Genomic DNA, 17,595 nt, shown 5'->3' with positions numbered 1-17,595 from the left:
TTTGTGTTTACATATATTTGTATACAATTATTTTTTCCCGTCGTTCATGTGAAAGTAAATAAATAAATGAGCAAATCAGTGACAACCAAATTCGGACTGAGATTTATGGGTGTATTGTTTTTTTCACTCTGAGACGCGTCTGGTTTGACCAATCTGTCATAAATGGTGGGTCATTACTCGACACTTGTAGTTTTCATGGGATCCACTAATAAATAATGTAAATATGGAGGCGAAGCTGTGAGGAGGTTGGTTATCATAGAAGTAAATTTCACACTGCGTTAAATCTGAAAATTTACAAATAATTTCTCAATTTTCAAACACTACTCCGTTGAGACGAATGTATGTGTATACATATGTATGCACGTACATAGGCACAAAATGAGCAATGGTTCGTATGTAGGGATAACAAATTCAAAACCAACTTAAAAAATTTATCTAACTCACGAAATAAAATTTCCGGCTGGGCTAGGTGAACCGCATTTAGAAAATTTAGAAAAACAAGCGATTTGTAAATATTTATGTACATACATATGGGCAGGCATAACGAGCTTTGTAAAGAAGCGAGCTTGATTAATAAATAAATAATAATAATAATATGCAGAATCGAGCTCAATGTAGAATTTGTTATGTAATTCTAAATGCTAAATGAAACTTTATTCATGCAAAGGACGAACATACACAGTACTACGTATGCAAGTATGCAACTGTGTCTAATGTTGATTGACACTGCCTAAGTACATATGCACCTTCCTCCTACCTTCGAAGGAGCAGGTGAAAAATGGTTTACTAAAATGTGACTTTTATGTGCAATAACAATCTTTAACAACAAACTCGCATTTCTTTTATTCTCGGAGGAACAATGCAACGTGTATGACCATCAAACAAGCAGCATGTGCATACAGATATTTGCCAATGCTTAATTTCATATTTATTCATTATGTTATATATTATTGTGGTTTTTAACATGTTTTAACTGGTGTTTCGTCCACCCCCAACTTCATATGCATATGTACATGCACAACAACAATCTTAATCATTCTATGTTTGTACATTGTCAACTGTCGTAATTTAAATATTGTCTTTTTCTCAGCACAGACACGTACACGAAAATCTACTTCCACTGACAATTCCGGTCCACATCCTCCTTGAGACTCTTGTCATATTGATAAGATTGGTACGCATACGCCTCATTGGGTAAATGATACTTTATTGAATGGAAGAAAACCAACTGTTAGCTTTAAGAGAAAATAAAATAAAAATCAAGAGCGCGATTAGAAGCAATTGTGTGGATAATAGCATATAAAATCCTTTGCTAACTTTAGCCAAATTTAGAACGAAATTAAGTATGCAACTCGATTAAGCAGCTCGTTTTAAAATATGTAACCTGATTAAGCTGCTCATTTGCAGCTCATTTATAATTTTGTTACACAATTACCTAGCTAACTTAACACTCCATCCACACTCTCACATGGCTCTCCCAAAGGTTCGTTTGGACAAAGAAATCTCAACTCAAGATTATGTATTCAGCACTATTCAACCATCTGCAAACTTATTTCGTAAGCAACACCTCTTCACTTACATATTCTAAAATATTTACATTTTACTCTCCTTGTTCATGACATGTACTTACTTGCTTGCTATTCATGTTCATAACAACAGAAGACGTCTGAACATTGAATGCTTCATGTGGATGGACATTTCACTCATTTTGCAATGAAACTCAAACTCTTTGTTGTTAATATTTTTCTTTACACTTTGCACATGGAAAACCACGAAGTTCCAGACAGACTTTAGCCCTACTGGAAGGTCATGCACATGCTTATTTATTAGATGTCGTTATTACAGGAAGCTATAAACCAGAGCAGAATTTCTTCTAATCAAATAACAACTACAACATATTACATGTCACCATTGAACAAAACTAAACCTCCACTCCATCCATACATACATGCAGCTCGGTCTCTAATCTCGCCAGAAATTCAACCCTGCATCAGACGTGCTGTGCCTATTATATCAAACTGAATGATTTGATAAACTGTTGTTCCAAAGGAGCTTTGGCCTGTGAAAACGAACCAGTAATAATTTTGATGTCTAAAATAGATGAACTGTGAATTATGAGGATTTTAAATTTAGCACTGGGCTTTAACTTTGAAAAGGCAGCTACTCCATCGTTTCAAAGACTTTAATTGTGTAATTAATGGAATTGGATATTGTGATATGGGCTAAACTATGTATTGCAGCTCAAAAATTGGCGGTGCTTTTGTGATGCCATTCAACGCGTCAAAGTGTCGGACACTTTAACTCGTGTTAGTGTCAATCTGTCAACAAAATCATGCTAGGTTCAAAGATTTTAAGCACGTGTAATTTAATCTTCCATTTACTCAGATTTTGTAGCGGAGAAATCTTATTTACACATTGGTATTTGATATGTGTGGGTATAGTTCGTAAGTACAAGTAGAAGTGTACTTGTTAAAAAAGTAAGAGTTATGGGGTTATGTTTTCTAATTTTCTGGGTATGTAAATGAAATCAATAGTAAAAGTCATTTTTTTTAGATCTATACAACTAACAATGGAGCGTACGCTGTCCGATTTTGACCAATCTAGTATCACTCAATCACAAATAATTAACACGAATTTTGTAAAAGACGCTATCTCCCAACGCGCACGTTTGGCAGAGATATTTCATTGGCAAATCCTGACTTTTGCCAATTTCAAATTAATTTTTGTGATCGCTTGACACTAACTTGGAGAACATACGCTGCGAGACCTCCGTTATAAATATGTACATACATATGTAAATATATACGTAGATTAATATCTGTATACCAGATTGGTTTACACCCAGTCATCAATTCTAATGTATTTCAACCCCCACTTTGATTAGAGAAAATTCTAGTTTGATTTGGTTATAATAATGAGTGTTAAATCAAGTTTATGACGTGACGTGCAAAAAAACAAGGGGTTCTTAAATTAAATTCTATTCTTCTCCATAATCATTCACTCGATCGATCGATCGGTTCTTGAATATTGATGGGAACAAGGTACAAGATTTTGGTTCAATTAAGCCTGCACTGGAGCTGGACAGACGGTCGCAGTAAGACGAGTTTATTGTTCACAATCGAGAGGAGATGAGATCATGATGCAATTCATATTTATCGTGCAAAGAAGTTCAGCATCACGCCGAAGCAAAAAATTGCATATACGTGGGTGTTTTATTATTAATTTTCAAAATGTATGTTCCACACTGTTTCTGACCAAACTTTTGATGAAATAACAAACTTCAAATACTTTTAGAATGCTGTGATTTTTTTCAGTTCTGTAGGTTAACATTAACACTAGCAATAACTCATTAAAATTTACCTCGAAAATATGCCAAAATTTACGACTTGATTTCATTATCATCCGAAAACCGTTTTCCCCTGATGTTTTTCTTTAAGTTTCGAAACGAATAATAATCACTAAGGGTCAAGTCCGGACTGCACGGGGTGTGGTTTGTGCAGGTAAAGCGATTTTCGTCTGCACTAACCCTCGCAAAAAGCCAGGTATGAGGTGGCGCGTTGTCGTCTAAAAAAAGGCCAACTCTTTATTTTGACCCCACGTTTCTTTTCAACCGGAGGACGCAGCTCCTTCGGGGTTCCTGCATACACGGCCCCATTTATTGTAGTATTTACAGCAATAAATTTTATAAGGAGGGGACCTTTGGTATCCTTGAAAGTGGTCATCATCATTTTTTTGTCAGATTTTTGCACTTTTCAATTCACGGGCGGTGGCAACCCCTCGTGCTTCCAATGAGGGAATTATTATTTGGTCACCGGGTCATAATAGTAAACCCAAGTACCATACGCAACTAATAAAATATTGAGCAGGTTCAAGTCTTCATTTAATAGGTTAAAATTGGCATTGCAAAAGTCGACTCGATCCTGTTTTTGAGATGCTGAAAGCAATTTTGGTACCCAACGGGCGGAAACCATTTTCATACCTAAGTCTTCAGTTAACATGGAACAAATTGCTGGTTTTGAAACACCCATCTCATCTGCTAAATAGGACAGTTTCAATCGCGGATCTCTCATTATTTGTTCCTCTAGTTTCCGGAGCCTTTCTGTGGAAGAAACGGATTTTGAGCGTCCTGGCGACTTTTTGCCCGAGACCTCGTTTCGCCATCATTTAAAATTATTGACCCAATTGAATTTGTGTTTTGTGTTGGGCAGTCTTCATCGTAAATTTTAAGGATTCAACCATAAATCTGCGACACGTATTGCCGATCCAGCATTAAAAATTAAATCACACTACGATATTTAATTTGCAAATCTAGCATTTTTTCCGTCGAGGTAAAGTTTGCCGATTTATTGCTAGTGTTTATGTTAACCCACAGAGCTGAAAAAAATCACAGCCTCCTAAATGTATTTGAAGTTTGTTATTTCATCAAAATTTTGGTCAGAAACAGTGCGGAACATACCTTTTGAAAATTAATAATAAAACACCTACGTATTTTAATAACTATCGAGCAATCGAATCAGCCATCCTTATGACTGGTTCGAACGGAAATTCTTCGCACATGGTGGTTTCTTGTGCTTGTCAGGATTCTTCATCTGCTGGTGTAGAGCCCAAGACAAAGATGCGATATAATTGAGAGAGGGACATGTCTACGCATTATAACAACTTAATTCGTACTGGTGGTGGTGAATCGAAATCAATTGTATTCACATTTTGGAATGTGCATGATAATGTTACAAGCTAAATTTAGCATCTTCACGGCGAGACGAGTAAGATTCTTCATTGCACAAACTGCCAAATCTTACTCTGGGAAAATCATGTTCCTCGACTATGGCCCTATTTTTCGAATCCCTCATCCAAGGGATGGCCTACATAAATATTCCCGTGGATCGCTTGTCCCTGACCTATGAGCGAAAATCGACTATGTTTACATGCTTCATAAATCTATACATATAAGTACTAATTGTAACTATATTTCTGTTAGTTAGTACAATACTAATGTCAAAATTAATTATTAAACCAAGACAAACTTTCAATTCTAAGAATTTGTTTCTTTGTTCACATATTTATAAATTTATTCCACTCACCTAAGAAATACGAGATGTGTTTGTATTATGTACAAATATGTATGTATGTATATTGAGTAAACATGATGGACGGACGAAATAGGAACATGTACATACCTACAATATGCGGCGATAAAACTGTTTGTACAAAAAAATCAACATGAACACGTGCCTCTTATTCTCTTTACATACAAATTGAAAAAGATGATAATTAGCGTCGGTTGAAGTAGTTGAGCCACTAATGTCGGTTGAAGTTACCAAATACGACGATTTGTGTACCGGCATGTCACATGTAAAAAAAATACTGAAAAAATAATTTGTAACTAGTTAAACCCTTTTCATTTCAAATTGAAAGCTAAACTGAATACATATTCCAGTCAACAATTAAATGCTTCTTTGCATGCGAGTGAGAATCATATCGTGAATACTACAGCTCTGGTAATAATAGCCCGACAATGACATGTACAGCAGAGATGAGAGGTATGTAAATACATAGATGGCAAGGATGCGTTTCAATTGTAGCAATGAGATCAAGCCAAATTAACTCAATTAGCTGGATGTGCAATCTCTTGCATATCTAGTGTATTTATATTTATTCAACGATTATTACTGCCAGTTATTCACCAATTGCTATATGTATCTCGTTGACTGGTTAAAAGCGGATTGTTTGCTGTGCATGTTCAATCAGGACGTATGACAAGGCTTGGATGGTACGTACGTATGTATACAAATTAAATTGAAAATATGCATGTAAAAGTCTGCCTGGTCGAAAATGGCATGACCAGTGTCTGCATAAAAGGGGAAACACAATCTAATAAACATTAATGAAAAGCAGGTCAATTAGTCGAGTCTCTAACAAAGAAGGTTTAATTACGGCCATTTTGCAATTTAAATTTGTTTAGTACTTACAATAGTAAATTTGCGGTTCTGTTATTAAGACTTGTAAGAAGATTTTGCATGTGTGATAGATATGGACTAGTTTTCAGTTAGGAGGGTGGTAATTTTCCAATGAGACGTGCAAAATTACCTTCTTGCTTCAATAATTGTGAGGCTGGGGTTTATGACGGGGATGAATTGGTAAATTTATTAATTTCCATACGTATGGAGTGAAATGCACAAAATATGCAGCAAGAAAAACTGAAGTTATATTGGGAAATTTCCATCTGTTGTCTGTGGGCTTAATTCTGGCCGGAAGTGTACAGATAAATGGATGAGCAGTTCGTTCTTGATGCTTTTTAACCCATATTCAGGCATAACTTAAAAGATGGATTATCCGAAATTGGGAGATTAAAAAAAAAGGTTTTAGATTTATCCGATATTGAAAATTTTTCATGAAACCAAATTTTGGATTTCTCCGATTTCTACAAGTTTTTGTCAAACAAATTTTAGTGAAAGCGATTTAGTCTAAACTTGTGTCAACTTTACAGTATAGGCCTTGATCTCCAACTTATTTCCCATAGTTTTTCCCTGTAGAACAAAATATCCACAAGTTGGCTTTTCAACTGGACAAACTCGATGCTACGTCATCCCAAACCCAAGATGTAATCATTTTAAAAATTATTTTGTATAGTTAGGTTGTCTGATTTCCGCTGCAGATATAAACAATCATCTCTTGGCTGGAGCAGGTGGTTATCGAGATATGCACGAGTGAAACTAGTGCACAAAGTATAACAAATTTCCATCCTAACCTTTTACGTCATCTTAATTCTTTCACATTGAAAGTGAAATGAATAATATTGTCCGTGACGAAAATAGAAACGGAAATTACCCTTTTTCACGAGCAGTATTGTATTCATACATATTTAGTTTCACTTGCTCATTTTTGTAGAGAAATCATTTTTAAGCCCATTTATTCATATAGTTCATATGCTCATAATGCTCATATTGTTCGTGGCTTTGTGAATGGAACAGCTTATTTTAAAGCACATTTCCCAAATAAATGGGACGAAAACTCCAGTGCCCAAAGCCAAAACCACGATTTTTTTTTACTAAATATGGAGAGAATAAATTTATTTATTTAAAAAATAATAATTTTAATTAGTGCAGACAAAAATATGTTTAGAGTGTGTTATAACAAACTTGCATTAAACTAGTCTAATCGACTGAATATGATTTGAATAAAGGTATTGGTTTAAGGCTTGGGGCGCGGCTGAAATTCATTTTTAGCCGTGGTCCCATCAAAAGTGAAACGGGGTTTAATATAATCCTGACTTACAGCGGAAATTACGTAAGTTTCAGTTGCAAACTTAACGCATTTTTTAAATAAGTGCCACTATCATTGGAAGGATGAGTACATATAATCTTATCATATCGTGACTTGAACATGACTTATGGCTTCAATTAACCGTTCCACTTTTGCTTCAAAGCCTTTTATTCAACTACACAGCATAGAATGTCTGGTCCCTCCGTTGAAGGAAGAAGCCCTTATTTAAAGGGATCCCCATATCACGTATCCAGGTAGAAAAAGAACCTGTCTCGTCTCATATTCTTATTATGTATTTGTGAGACTATTACATAAAATGTAACATGCACATAATATAATACGACATAAACAAGGATAATCTCTACACGGGATGCATTTATGTATCTTATGCCCAGGATTTGTGGGAACCCTAGCTTTTCTCTGAATTATTTGAAAGGGATGGTTCGTAATGGCCTCATAATTACAAGCACTTACCGTGATATGGCATTTTTCCCTGCAGACAATAATATTGCCTTAGGGAGCGTCCATAAATCACGTGATCGACTCAAGGGGGGGGAGGGGTCTGAAATTTGTCACCAATTATCACCATAGGGGGGGGTAATGGCAGAAGGCACGTGACACGCGTGACATAATAAGCAAAGATTTTTTACTTTTGGTACTAAAACGTGCCAAGATATTTATATTTTGAATATAACGCAAATTAAATAAGTTTGATAAGATTTGCTTAGCCCAATATCTTTCACCTAAAATTCGTTGTGTGACGTATTTTTAAATTTTTGAAGTACAGTAAGCTGGCCTGTGTTTTACTTCATATTCTAGGTCGGATTTGCCAAATAAAATTTTACCTCTATAATTCCGTAATAATATCTTTACTGTGATGTCGGACATTGAATAACGATTTCTATTAAAAACACTTATCTGCATATTTAAATATCTGACATATTTGGTGTACAAACTGATCAGTATATCATTATGTTTGACAATAAGTACGGTAATACATACGCTTGTTCTCCAGACGCTAAGCATGCCAAATTACAGTTTTTACTATACATATATTAGTAAGTAATTTTTTTACATATCTTGAAATTTAATTTAATTGCAGATTTACAAAAGGCGTTAGGACATGGTTTTGACGAATTCGCGGGTGAATATCTCTGGCAGGGAGTTGAATTTTGAACTGATTTTTGGTCAGTTGCAAGATAATACTCTCAAAAAGATATATTTAAAATCTTAGGCCGATAGCTTTATAAATGCCCCCTCCAGTGCCCCTAGAGTTGGAAGGAGCCAAAAAAACACTTTCCAAACTGATTTACTCATATAGCATGATAACCTAAGAGGTCAGAGGTGAATGATTGTTAATATTACAACCCTAGATAATCATTGCATGTAATAATAAAAGAATCTACATGAATTACATAACGTTGGGGTTCAATCGTTGCTGATAATTTTTCATGAAAAGTGGTAAATCGGACCGTGCACAGGAAAATTGACCTGCTGACCTTGAAAGCGGACCCACTCGGTCAAATGAAGGTTGAGGGCAAAGTTCTAAGTGTCCCAAGTCACATTAAATTAAACAGTGAAGATTTTGTGTAAACAGTTTTGGAGAAGGACCCTAGCTAATCAGCTGACGGGGAATAGTAAAAAACTCGTGAACTAATTTGGGAAAATAATCGTCAAATTTTGTTGAAAACAAATTTTAATAACTTTTTTGTGCCCCCTGCTGCAGAACTATTTTATCTACAAGGTACATGTGACAAAATAATAAAATTATTGCGTTTTGGTTAGTTAAATTAATTCTGAAGTTCGACATCGAAAACGACGGGAACTTTTCCAAAAATTTTATAAGGTCTGATGAAAACTCAGTCCGTGGGGTATAACCACTTATCAACATTTTGTCAAAAGTACTTACAGTGCAATATACTATATGTACCTTGGATAAAAACCACGTTAGGGATTTTTAGCATCAAAGTCGTAAAATGTGGGGGCCTTAAAAGTCGAGGAGTTGCGTTCACGAGAGCATTCCATTAGGACAAGTATGAAGCTAGACTACAAAAGGGACTTAAAAGATAAGCATGATACAAAAGTGGTTTTATATAGTGAAAAGCATGCTTAGTCCCTTGATAATAGTCGCAAAAACGATTTACCACCACCAGGACCAGGACCTCAAAAAAAATATTTTGTTCAACGCCATTTTATAAGAACGCTGGTTTGGAAAACTAAAAAAGGACACCTCTCTAAATTTGACCTTGCCTCATTTCGCATAGTACACAAAATCGGAAGCCATATATGTTTATCTATAGTTTAAGACATGGGCTTTCACATAAAAAATGTTAGAAATCTCTACAACTAAATACCATCCTGCAATTAAGGTATGAATTCGTCAAAACCATGTCCTAACGCCTTTTGTAGAAAGACCCCGGAATAATATTATTAATCTACCCAAGAACATAGTTTGTAGGGAACATAGTATGTTCAACACACATAGTTTGCTTTGTGCAATTTGTCTGACTGTCACGTGACCGCAGGGGGGGGGTACTTAATTTATCATCATTGGTCACCAAGGGGGGGGAGGGGGTCAAAATTGCCTCAAAATCGATCACGTGATTTATGGACGCTCCCTTACTTGCACTAAAATTCTGAGTAGCGCATCAAGTTATTTCCTACCAGATAGGGTTTAATCATTCTTGTAAATCATTGACTAATTCGTGTGCTGGATCTAATTTGAACGGACTCCATATTCGCTTTAGCTGAAGAGTCCTAAGCTGACGACATCATAAAATAGACAGGAAAATACCAAACTTCTCACTATTTACTAGATTATTCAACCCTTCGTACCTGGTTAACTTTTTTAGCGACAGTAGAAACGTACTTCCCAACTCTTCACGGCGTTCCTTTTCTATGAATGGCTGTTGTTTTGTGCACCTGTTCCCTGATTGCCTTAACCTTAACCGACGAAGCTGAACCCAATGAAGAATCACAATAGGAGCCCTATCCGATTTATCCTTCAACTCCTTCAGCTACCTGTTGCTTCCATTCAATTCAACGTCACACACAATGTGAGACGACAAAAATGAGACACGCTAAAATATCCCATGCAACAAATCCTCCCGTTTAAGAAGTCATAATAAATATGCAGATGGGTGCCACAATATATGTCCAAAATATGCATACTAAATTGGTTGTAAATACGAAATGCCTGGATCCCCTCAACTTTAGGCACCTGTTTTTCCCTATTTTAAACGTAACCTTAACATAGACAGACTCTGAAAGTAAGCAAACCTCTGAAATAATGCGGACTAGAACACAACGGAAAACAACAATGCCCACAACACCATCAATCCTGCAACTTATTATTCTGCTTTTCTTCTTTGTTAAATAAGTGAGTTTCAGGCAGGCAGGTATATATTGCCCACCGAATCTACCCTCTCGTCGTCGTCATACCAGATAGCAAAATAGGAGGCAGTTGTAGCCAGAGGGGTTGTTGTTCTAACAGCTAAGACCGATTAAGAAGGTGCTTTATTTTATTTCTCGTCGTCGTTTTAACCCTTCTTCATCCTCTCTCACACACACATCATCATGATCATAATGGTAATAATAATAATATAATAATACCTGTTCGTTCTTGGGGTCTCCTCGCAAGAAGAAACTCGAATCTCGTAAGTAAGAAACCATCCCCAGCCGTCGTAGTACCTGTTTGCTGGTGCAGTCGAGTGCAGTAATTCTTCGCATATTTATTTATTTACTCGCATGACACTGGCTGAATTCAACGAGAAGGTATTCTGCAAGACCAATTTTGTGTTAGTGGATTGTGCTAAATTTTTTGCACGTATGAATCAAAGGAGGACTAATAATTATATGGGTTATACTTACTTCTCTTTCAAGACAAGTGATCGTCTCCACATTTTATCCAAGAGCTTGTTAAGAAAAGGGAAAAAAGTCTTTACAAGGACTGAAATTATTGGCGAGAGAGATATAAAATACTTATAGACGAAAAGAGGAAGGATAACGACACGAGAAGAGCGAGGCCTATATGTAAAAGTGTACGGTTTGCATAAAAGGAGGCCCAAGGCGAAAAGGGAAGGATTAAGATTATTAAATTGCAAAGATAGTTTTTTTTGGGAAAAAGGAAGGGTAGAAAATGTGCAGAATCAGAATAATCCAGTGCAAAAATAAGCAAGGGGGCGGTTTGCAAGTCTGAGAGCTTATTGTAAATTTGGCAGGATTATCTATTATATTGCAAATTTACTGATCGCGTTTACCCTATCCGGTTTTTGGTAAAGAATGCCGAGAAATTCTGAGGCCCTATTATTTGTGCTAAAAAGTGGTCACGAAAAATATGAAGGCTAGAGTTTCTTCAGTGTACCGAGTTTTGCCATGAGATTGAGTTTGTTGTATCCTTACAATGAACCTGTGCAAAAATGATTGCGCCTTCTCGGAAGATCAACCGCAGTACAATGGTACGGTGCAATTTCAAGATGTGATTTGGTGTGTATTTCTGAAGTAAATTACTAAATTTTCTCTTTTATCCAGTGATTAGCCCATCCAAGTCTGGCAGTTCAAATAATAATAATAATAATAACAAGAGCAATAGTCGCTACTCTGGGAAAATCAGGGCACTGGACGGACTTTGGTTAGAGTTGAGAAATGCTGCCGTGGTGGAGTCATCGTCAACGTCCGCAGAGTCAAACTCGAAGGGAAGTAACCACACCTCTTCTTCCGGTGGTGGGATGGTCAGTTGTCTCCCAATCCTGATGAGAGAGGCTTCAAGTCCCCTCCTGGGAGGTGATAAAGGAATCAGCAATGGATTCAGAATTGACTGCACGGGTCCAATCCATCGGAAAAGCCATCAAAGAATCATTTCCATTAAGAACTTGTTCTCAAATTCACCAAAATTCCAGAAAAATTTTCAAAGGTAGGTATCTACAAACCAATAACGTTATAAAATGGGGAGAATTTATGAAAGAGGCACGCTATGTGGGTAGTGGGTACATGTTATTACAATGAATGAATGGTAACGTCTAATCGTAAGACAAATCGTGGGAAATTAAGTATGCCTTCACTTTCCAATTGTCATCCTCTTAAACATGCATAGTATTTTTATTGATTTTCACACTATTTCTCCATTCATTAATTGCAGAGGCGTCTTCCTTTCATGTCTGATCTATTCTGAAGATAAAATCCTTGTGACATTGGACGATCTTTTGCCAACTTTTCAAATAGACGAAGATCTAAGCAGTTCTTTTCAACATGATTTTCACTGGCTTCACAAGGTGACATAAATTAATAATCAGACGATGCATTTTAAAGTAAGTACTGATAAACTAATGAAAAAATGTAAAATTTAGATTTCCTCGATATGGAATGATGCAAAATTTCTCAAGCAAGAAATGGAAAAGTGCGATAGTGCTTCGACTCTCCATTTCAGGGTCAAGCTACTGCAAACTGTTGTGACCATGCAGGTAAATATTTATGAGAAAATGTGACTTGTTTTATTGTATGGTTATAAATATCATATACAATTTTAATGCTACATAGGAATCCCTGGATTTGAGTGATCTTGGAAAAGTGTACTACAAACCAATTACAACGGAAAACAATAATGTCACCTTTCTCTGTACAGTCAATCATCTTCGATCCACTAAACTTGTGTCCACTCCGTGTGGGAAATGGATTCCTATCGAAAAGTATAAAGCTAAAAAAATGGTCAGTGATACGTACCAAGTTTTGAGTATTTCTTCGCAGGTAATTAATTAATAATTATGCGTTAAATATTCTTACTTTACAAGTTATCATATGACTTTGTTCCTTTAGAATTTGATGTTGTACCACCAAATGAGTAATATTCCACTGGGAAAGGGCCTATATATTGGATACTTTAAACTAGTCAGCTCAGTTGATCTGCTCAAACTCATTGTACCGGAGAAAACGCCTAGCATAATTCCATGCGTGAAAATTAGAAATAATCCACAAGTTTCAAAGTAAGTAAATCCGAGATTTCTACATTTAAATTACATTATTTTTTTATTGATTGTCCTTGTTGCAGGTCGGAATGGGAGCTCCTCACATCTTTAACCACTGCAAATCTGAATTTTATAAATAATAACGAAGTGGAGAAAGCTAGTCGTTCACGGTTGACAGAGGGACAACTTACATTCAAACATGATTTGGACTCAAGCCTAAAGAAATTATTTTCTAACTTGAAAATCGATCGAAATTCTGCCCTAAATCATAGGTACATAAATTATAGTAAACTGGATTAATTGAAACCATTGTGGAATTTTAAAATAAAATTCTATTAATATTTAGATTTTATACCACCGAAGTGATTGAGGGTATGTTGAAAATTCATGCATCAATTAATCTACCAGCGTATAGTTTCTGATTTTGCCCAAACTAGTGTGAATCGATCACAAATTGATTAGTATGAGATTTGCGAAAGACATGATCTGCGAACAGGAGAAAACGCGTCATAAATTTGACAAATTTTACATTTTCCAGATTTACTGTCAACGTGCGTTTTCTTTTCTTCGCATTGTCAGACCGTGTCTTTCGCAAAAGTCATGAATAATTAAATTTATGAGAGATTTACACTAATTTGGGTCAAAATCGGAGAGCTTACGCTAGGAGACCTCCATTGCAAGAAAAAAAACAAACTTGCAAGTTACAATTTATTAATTCATTTTTTACTCAATTTCAGTTAGCTCTTCAGTAACCCTCCTAATTCTGCTGCCCCCGATAGAAAAAGCGTGCTCAATTGAAGGTGACCCCGACGATCTGAAATGGATCGAGGATAATAAACTAATGGCACTCCCAGTTCAAGTATGAAAGACGTGTGTTAAACAAACTAACAATTATTGTGTTTAAATTTAAATATTGAACAGGTTTTCGAAATGACTCACATGCTAACGTATCATAATACTTTGGCCAGACGACTGATGCGACTAAGCTGTACTTTAGAAGTGGAAACAATTCTGGCACAGCATAATCGTCGCAAGGTATACAAGCTCCGAATTGTTCCAGGGTCGTCTTTTATTATATGATTTCTGATCATAGTGGTTTAAAATTTCAGGCATTTTCTACTGAAGAAATGTCCCATGCCCAAACCCAAATATCTACACTCACCAGATTGCAAACGAAACTTGAGCACAGTTGGAAAGAGTGTCGATGGATGATGGACGTTGTGAAAGCAGCTCGTGCGAAAGATAAGAACTTCATCAGTCTCCGAGACTTTCTCAACCAATACAATACCACGTCACCATCATCTTCGTCATCGTCATCCCCTACGAAGAAATTCAGTACTGCAAGTACAAATTGTTCATCTTCTTCATCAGCTTCTTCTTCTACTATTAAAAAATTTCCCAAAGGAAGTTATGTGAATGCGAATCAGCCATTCAGTCGACTCCAACTACAACAGTTACTCAACTTGAGACATGAATCCCAGCAGCAGAAAAAATGTGAAGAAACTAATCACAGAGGATCTTTAGAGCTTCAAGGACCTTGTATACCTTCGAACCCCAATTTTAAATTTGAATCCTGCTCAAGTCTGCCAATAGTTGGGAAGACCTCGACTACCAATTTGGACAAATTGAGAACCAGTGCAAGTTTGTTTGAATTACAACTTGGGCCAACGAACAAGAACCCTTCGAGTAGTAACCTCCACCAGAAATTGCAGCATTGCACTCAAGAATTTATGAAACTTGGGTTACACTTGAAAACTGAAGATGAACCAGACCACCATTACCAAAATGTTCAAGAAGCCCTAGAAGAGAATAAGAGAGACTTGTCAGTAGTTGATCCTCATGAGTACCAAAATCTCCAAGATTTACAGAATGAATTTATCAGATATCCGCCACCTCTGCCAACAATTTCGGTTAATAGTAATGTCCCAATGCAACTAGATTCTTACATGAGACATCAATCATCTCGAAGTAAATTAGTGAGCTTAACCACAATGACGAACAGACTGAAGGACAACCATAATGAGGGCAACAAGGGTGGAAACAGTGAATGTGTCCCAGGCACGAGTGACCCCGCAGGAGTAAGGACACTCTCTTGGACCAAGCAAAGAACAAGTTTGGATCGGTGTTTTAATATTAATAACTCAACCACGAACACGACCATGTCAAGTTCTTCAATCTGTTCGGATGGAAACAGTCATAGTCGAGAAATTCTTCACGAAGATGGAAATGAGACTGATTCTTCAACCGACGTTCGAAACAGCTCTGCCTTTGCTGTCTCGGGAATGTCTAAAATTGTCGAGGTTTATGCCGCGTACGAGTGTGGTCTTTTAACTGGGACATGCGTACGGTTACAAATTACTTGGGACACTGGCGCCAGACAAATTATTAATTTGTTGATTAATAAACTCAACGAGAAAATGCAAGTTAATCAGGATCAGCAATATCCCCAAAATGTGGATGACTTTTACTTGGGTAACATTTTTCCTCGTTACTATGATTGAATATTTTAAGCAAATTTTGTACTGTACTTTTCAGTTTCCGTAATCGGTGCAAGAGAACGCGTCCTCAGAATGGACTACAAGCCTTTACGACTTCAAAAGCCGTGGGATGGTGCCAGATTGTTTGTCCGGAAAAAGAAAGACGTAACCGCCGCAGTGAGCTTAGAATGGAATCTTAGATCCCATCTTAAAAATCCTGATTGATTAGTGCACATTTAGCACTGTTCAATTTTTAATTGCTCCTCCAACTTATTTATGTGTTTCAAATCGACTATGACGATCTCAACTTTGCAATATTATTATTTATTTCAACCCACGCGAGAATGGAGAAAAATGTTTAATCTTTTCACATTTCCTCTTATTTTTGTATCTGTATGATGATTTTTTTTACAATCACCGAGACAGTATTATCACTGCCAAGATTTTACGTTATATGTAATAAATACATCAAATAAATAAATAAATCTAATTATACAAACTCATTCATTATAGAGTATTTAATTTATTTATTGCGCTATCTCGTGTCGGGGTTATAAGCAGAATTGTCCACGACCAACATGGAGTTCCCATGCTCATCCTGGCTTTCGTACCACGTTGGGAAGGGGTGGACAACGAACCTCCAGTCGAGGTGCATGGGGGTGTGCCTCCCAGTCCCAAAGACGGTAGCACGCTGATCTAAAGTAAGCGGATGTTCGGGATAGTTGTGAGCTCCTCGCCAGGATCTGGGGTCATCGGTGGGAAGGAGTAAGGGTGGATCAAGATGTTCCGCGGTGGCGTGCTCAGCCCTGTTAAATCAGGTATCAGTTGAGTTAATCAAATCTTAAAAATAAGGACATTAGTAATATAAGATTTATTTCAGGTTATATATATTGTTATATCATACTCTGTGTTATATACTCACCACAAATCGAGACAGTAATGGAACGCACAGAGGAGAAAGTAGATCCTCAAAATCCAGTAAAACTCGAACCACCTGAGCCATATGTACGCATGTTGAAATGTAACCAACGCCCAAATCCTGATGATGGACGTCAAGATGTAAAATATCATCCAGAGCACGACGCAAAATCGGGACCTATTTTTCACTCCGAGGAACAAGAGGCCGGCGATGGGGGCGTAGAGAAAGCACGTGATGGAATGAAACCACAAACCTTGCAGGAGAGGGAGAGGCACCTTGCGTGTTAGGCTCTTAAAGTCATACGATTGATATTTTTTAAAAACCTTGTAAAGGATGTTGGTGTGCAAAATGTTATCAATCGTATGACTTTGGGGAAGCAGGACATGTAAATAAGGCCACCTTTTTCCCAGTCTTCATTGTGCTGATGGATGATCAGTTGATGCTCTTCAGAATCGAGTGCAAATTCGTCTTCGGATTCTCGTTTGGTGAACATAATTACGATCCATCCGCACATTACCGGCCAGAACCCGGTTTCCCAGAATGCAATCATTTTCAGGGTCCGAGGTTTCAGCATATTGCGGAGCTTGTGTTTGCACATTTTGCATCCTCTCTTATCTTCGCCTTTCTTGGGATTTTAACTAACGGAGAAAAATTAAAATACTCTAATTGGAGTGAATTGTTGGATAGTTTTTTGCGCAAACTTGGGGAATTTTCAGATCAACTGCAAGTATTTAAATTTTAAACCCTTGGTGATGGATGGTAAATGAAATTCAAATTATTTAATTAGTGGCAGAATGGTGATCGCTCTCGGACCCCTATTTAAAAAAAATTATGAATGTGTTTGTGTCCGAACAAATGCCCTCCGAAAGGGTTAATAAATTCATTCATGATTAAATTTCAATGAAAATTAAATAGTCAAAAGCTACTTTAGATTATATATCGCTGAGATGTTTGAACTTGCAAATAATTTTACGGT

General features: G+C 36.7%; 2 protein-coding genes and 1 long non-coding RNA gene across 3 annotated transcripts; 1 reads left to right on the top strand and 2 right to left on the bottom strand.

Annotated features, from left to right (window-relative positions):
- Nucleotides 1–537: 537 nt before the first annotated feature.
- On the bottom strand, nt 538–11,242 carry LOC118438409. Its single transcript, XR_004836761.1, has 3 exons — nt 11,134–11,242; nt 10,876–11,042; nt 538–1,235 (listed from the first exon to the last, which is right to left on the bottom strand). It is a non-coding gene; the product is annotated as an uncharacterized LOC118438409 (long non-coding RNA).
- On the top strand, nt 10,890–16,203 carry LOC110858585. Its single transcript, XM_022107403.2, has 12 exons — nt 10,890–11,720; nt 11,794–12,175; nt 12,401–12,533; nt 12,609–12,722; nt 12,799–13,005; nt 13,075–13,241; nt 13,307–13,495; nt 13,570–13,595; nt 13,961–14,082; nt 14,145–14,258; nt 14,333–15,695; nt 15,759–16,203. Exons 1-12 carry the CDS (start codon nt 11,666–11,668, stop codon nt 15,923–15,925), a joined length of 3,039 nt encoding a protein of 1,012 aa, XP_021963095.2. The 5' UTR covers nt 10,890–11,665; the 3' UTR covers nt 15,926–16,203.
- LOC118438455 lies at nt 16,021–17,217 on the bottom strand. Its single transcript, XM_035858769.1, has 3 exons — nt 16,987–17,217; nt 16,623–16,909; nt 16,021–16,506 (listed from the first exon to the last, which is right to left on the bottom strand). Exons 1-3 carry the CDS (start codon nt 17,215–17,217, stop codon nt 16,236–16,238), a joined length of 789 nt encoding a protein of 262 aa, XP_035714662.1. The 3' UTR covers nt 16,021–16,235.
- Between the last annotated feature and the right edge of the window lie 378 nt (nt 17,218–17,595).

The sequence above is a fragment of the Folsomia candida genome, unplaced genomic scaffold, assembly GCF_002217175.1.
Source record: "Folsomia candida strain VU population unplaced genomic scaffold, ASM221717v1 Fcan01_Sc021, whole genome shotgun sequence".
In the NCBI taxonomy this organism is placed as follows: Eukaryota; Metazoa; Arthropoda; class Collembola; order Entomobryomorpha; family Isotomidae; genus Folsomia; species Folsomia candida.
This window is presented reverse-complemented; position numbering and strand designations above follow the sequence as displayed.

Coding starts and splice junctions, on each gene's coding strand:
- LOC110858585 (XM_022107403.2), top strand. CDS start 11,666: ATGAACCTGTGCAAAAATGATTGCGCCTTCTCGGAAGATCAACCGCAG. Junction 12,534..12,608: donor ATTTTCACTGGCTTCACAAG/GTGACATAAATT, acceptor TGTAAAATTTAG/ATTTCCTCGATATGGAATGA. Junction 13,242..13,306: donor AATAATCCACAAGTTTCAAA/GTAAGTAAATCC, acceptor TCCTTGTTGCAG/GTCGGAATGGGAGCTCCTCA.
- LOC118438455 (XM_035858769.1), bottom strand. CDS start 17,217: ATGTGCAAACACAAGCTCCGCAATATGCTGAAACCTCGGACCCTGAAA. Junction 16,910..16,986: donor ACATGTCCTGCTTCCCCAAA/GTCATACGATTG, acceptor TATGACTTTAAG/AGCCTAACACGCAAGGTGCC. Junction 16,507..16,622: donor CATTACTGTCTCGATTTGTG/GTGAGTATATAA, acceptor CTGATTTAACAG/GGCTGAGCACGCCACCGCGG.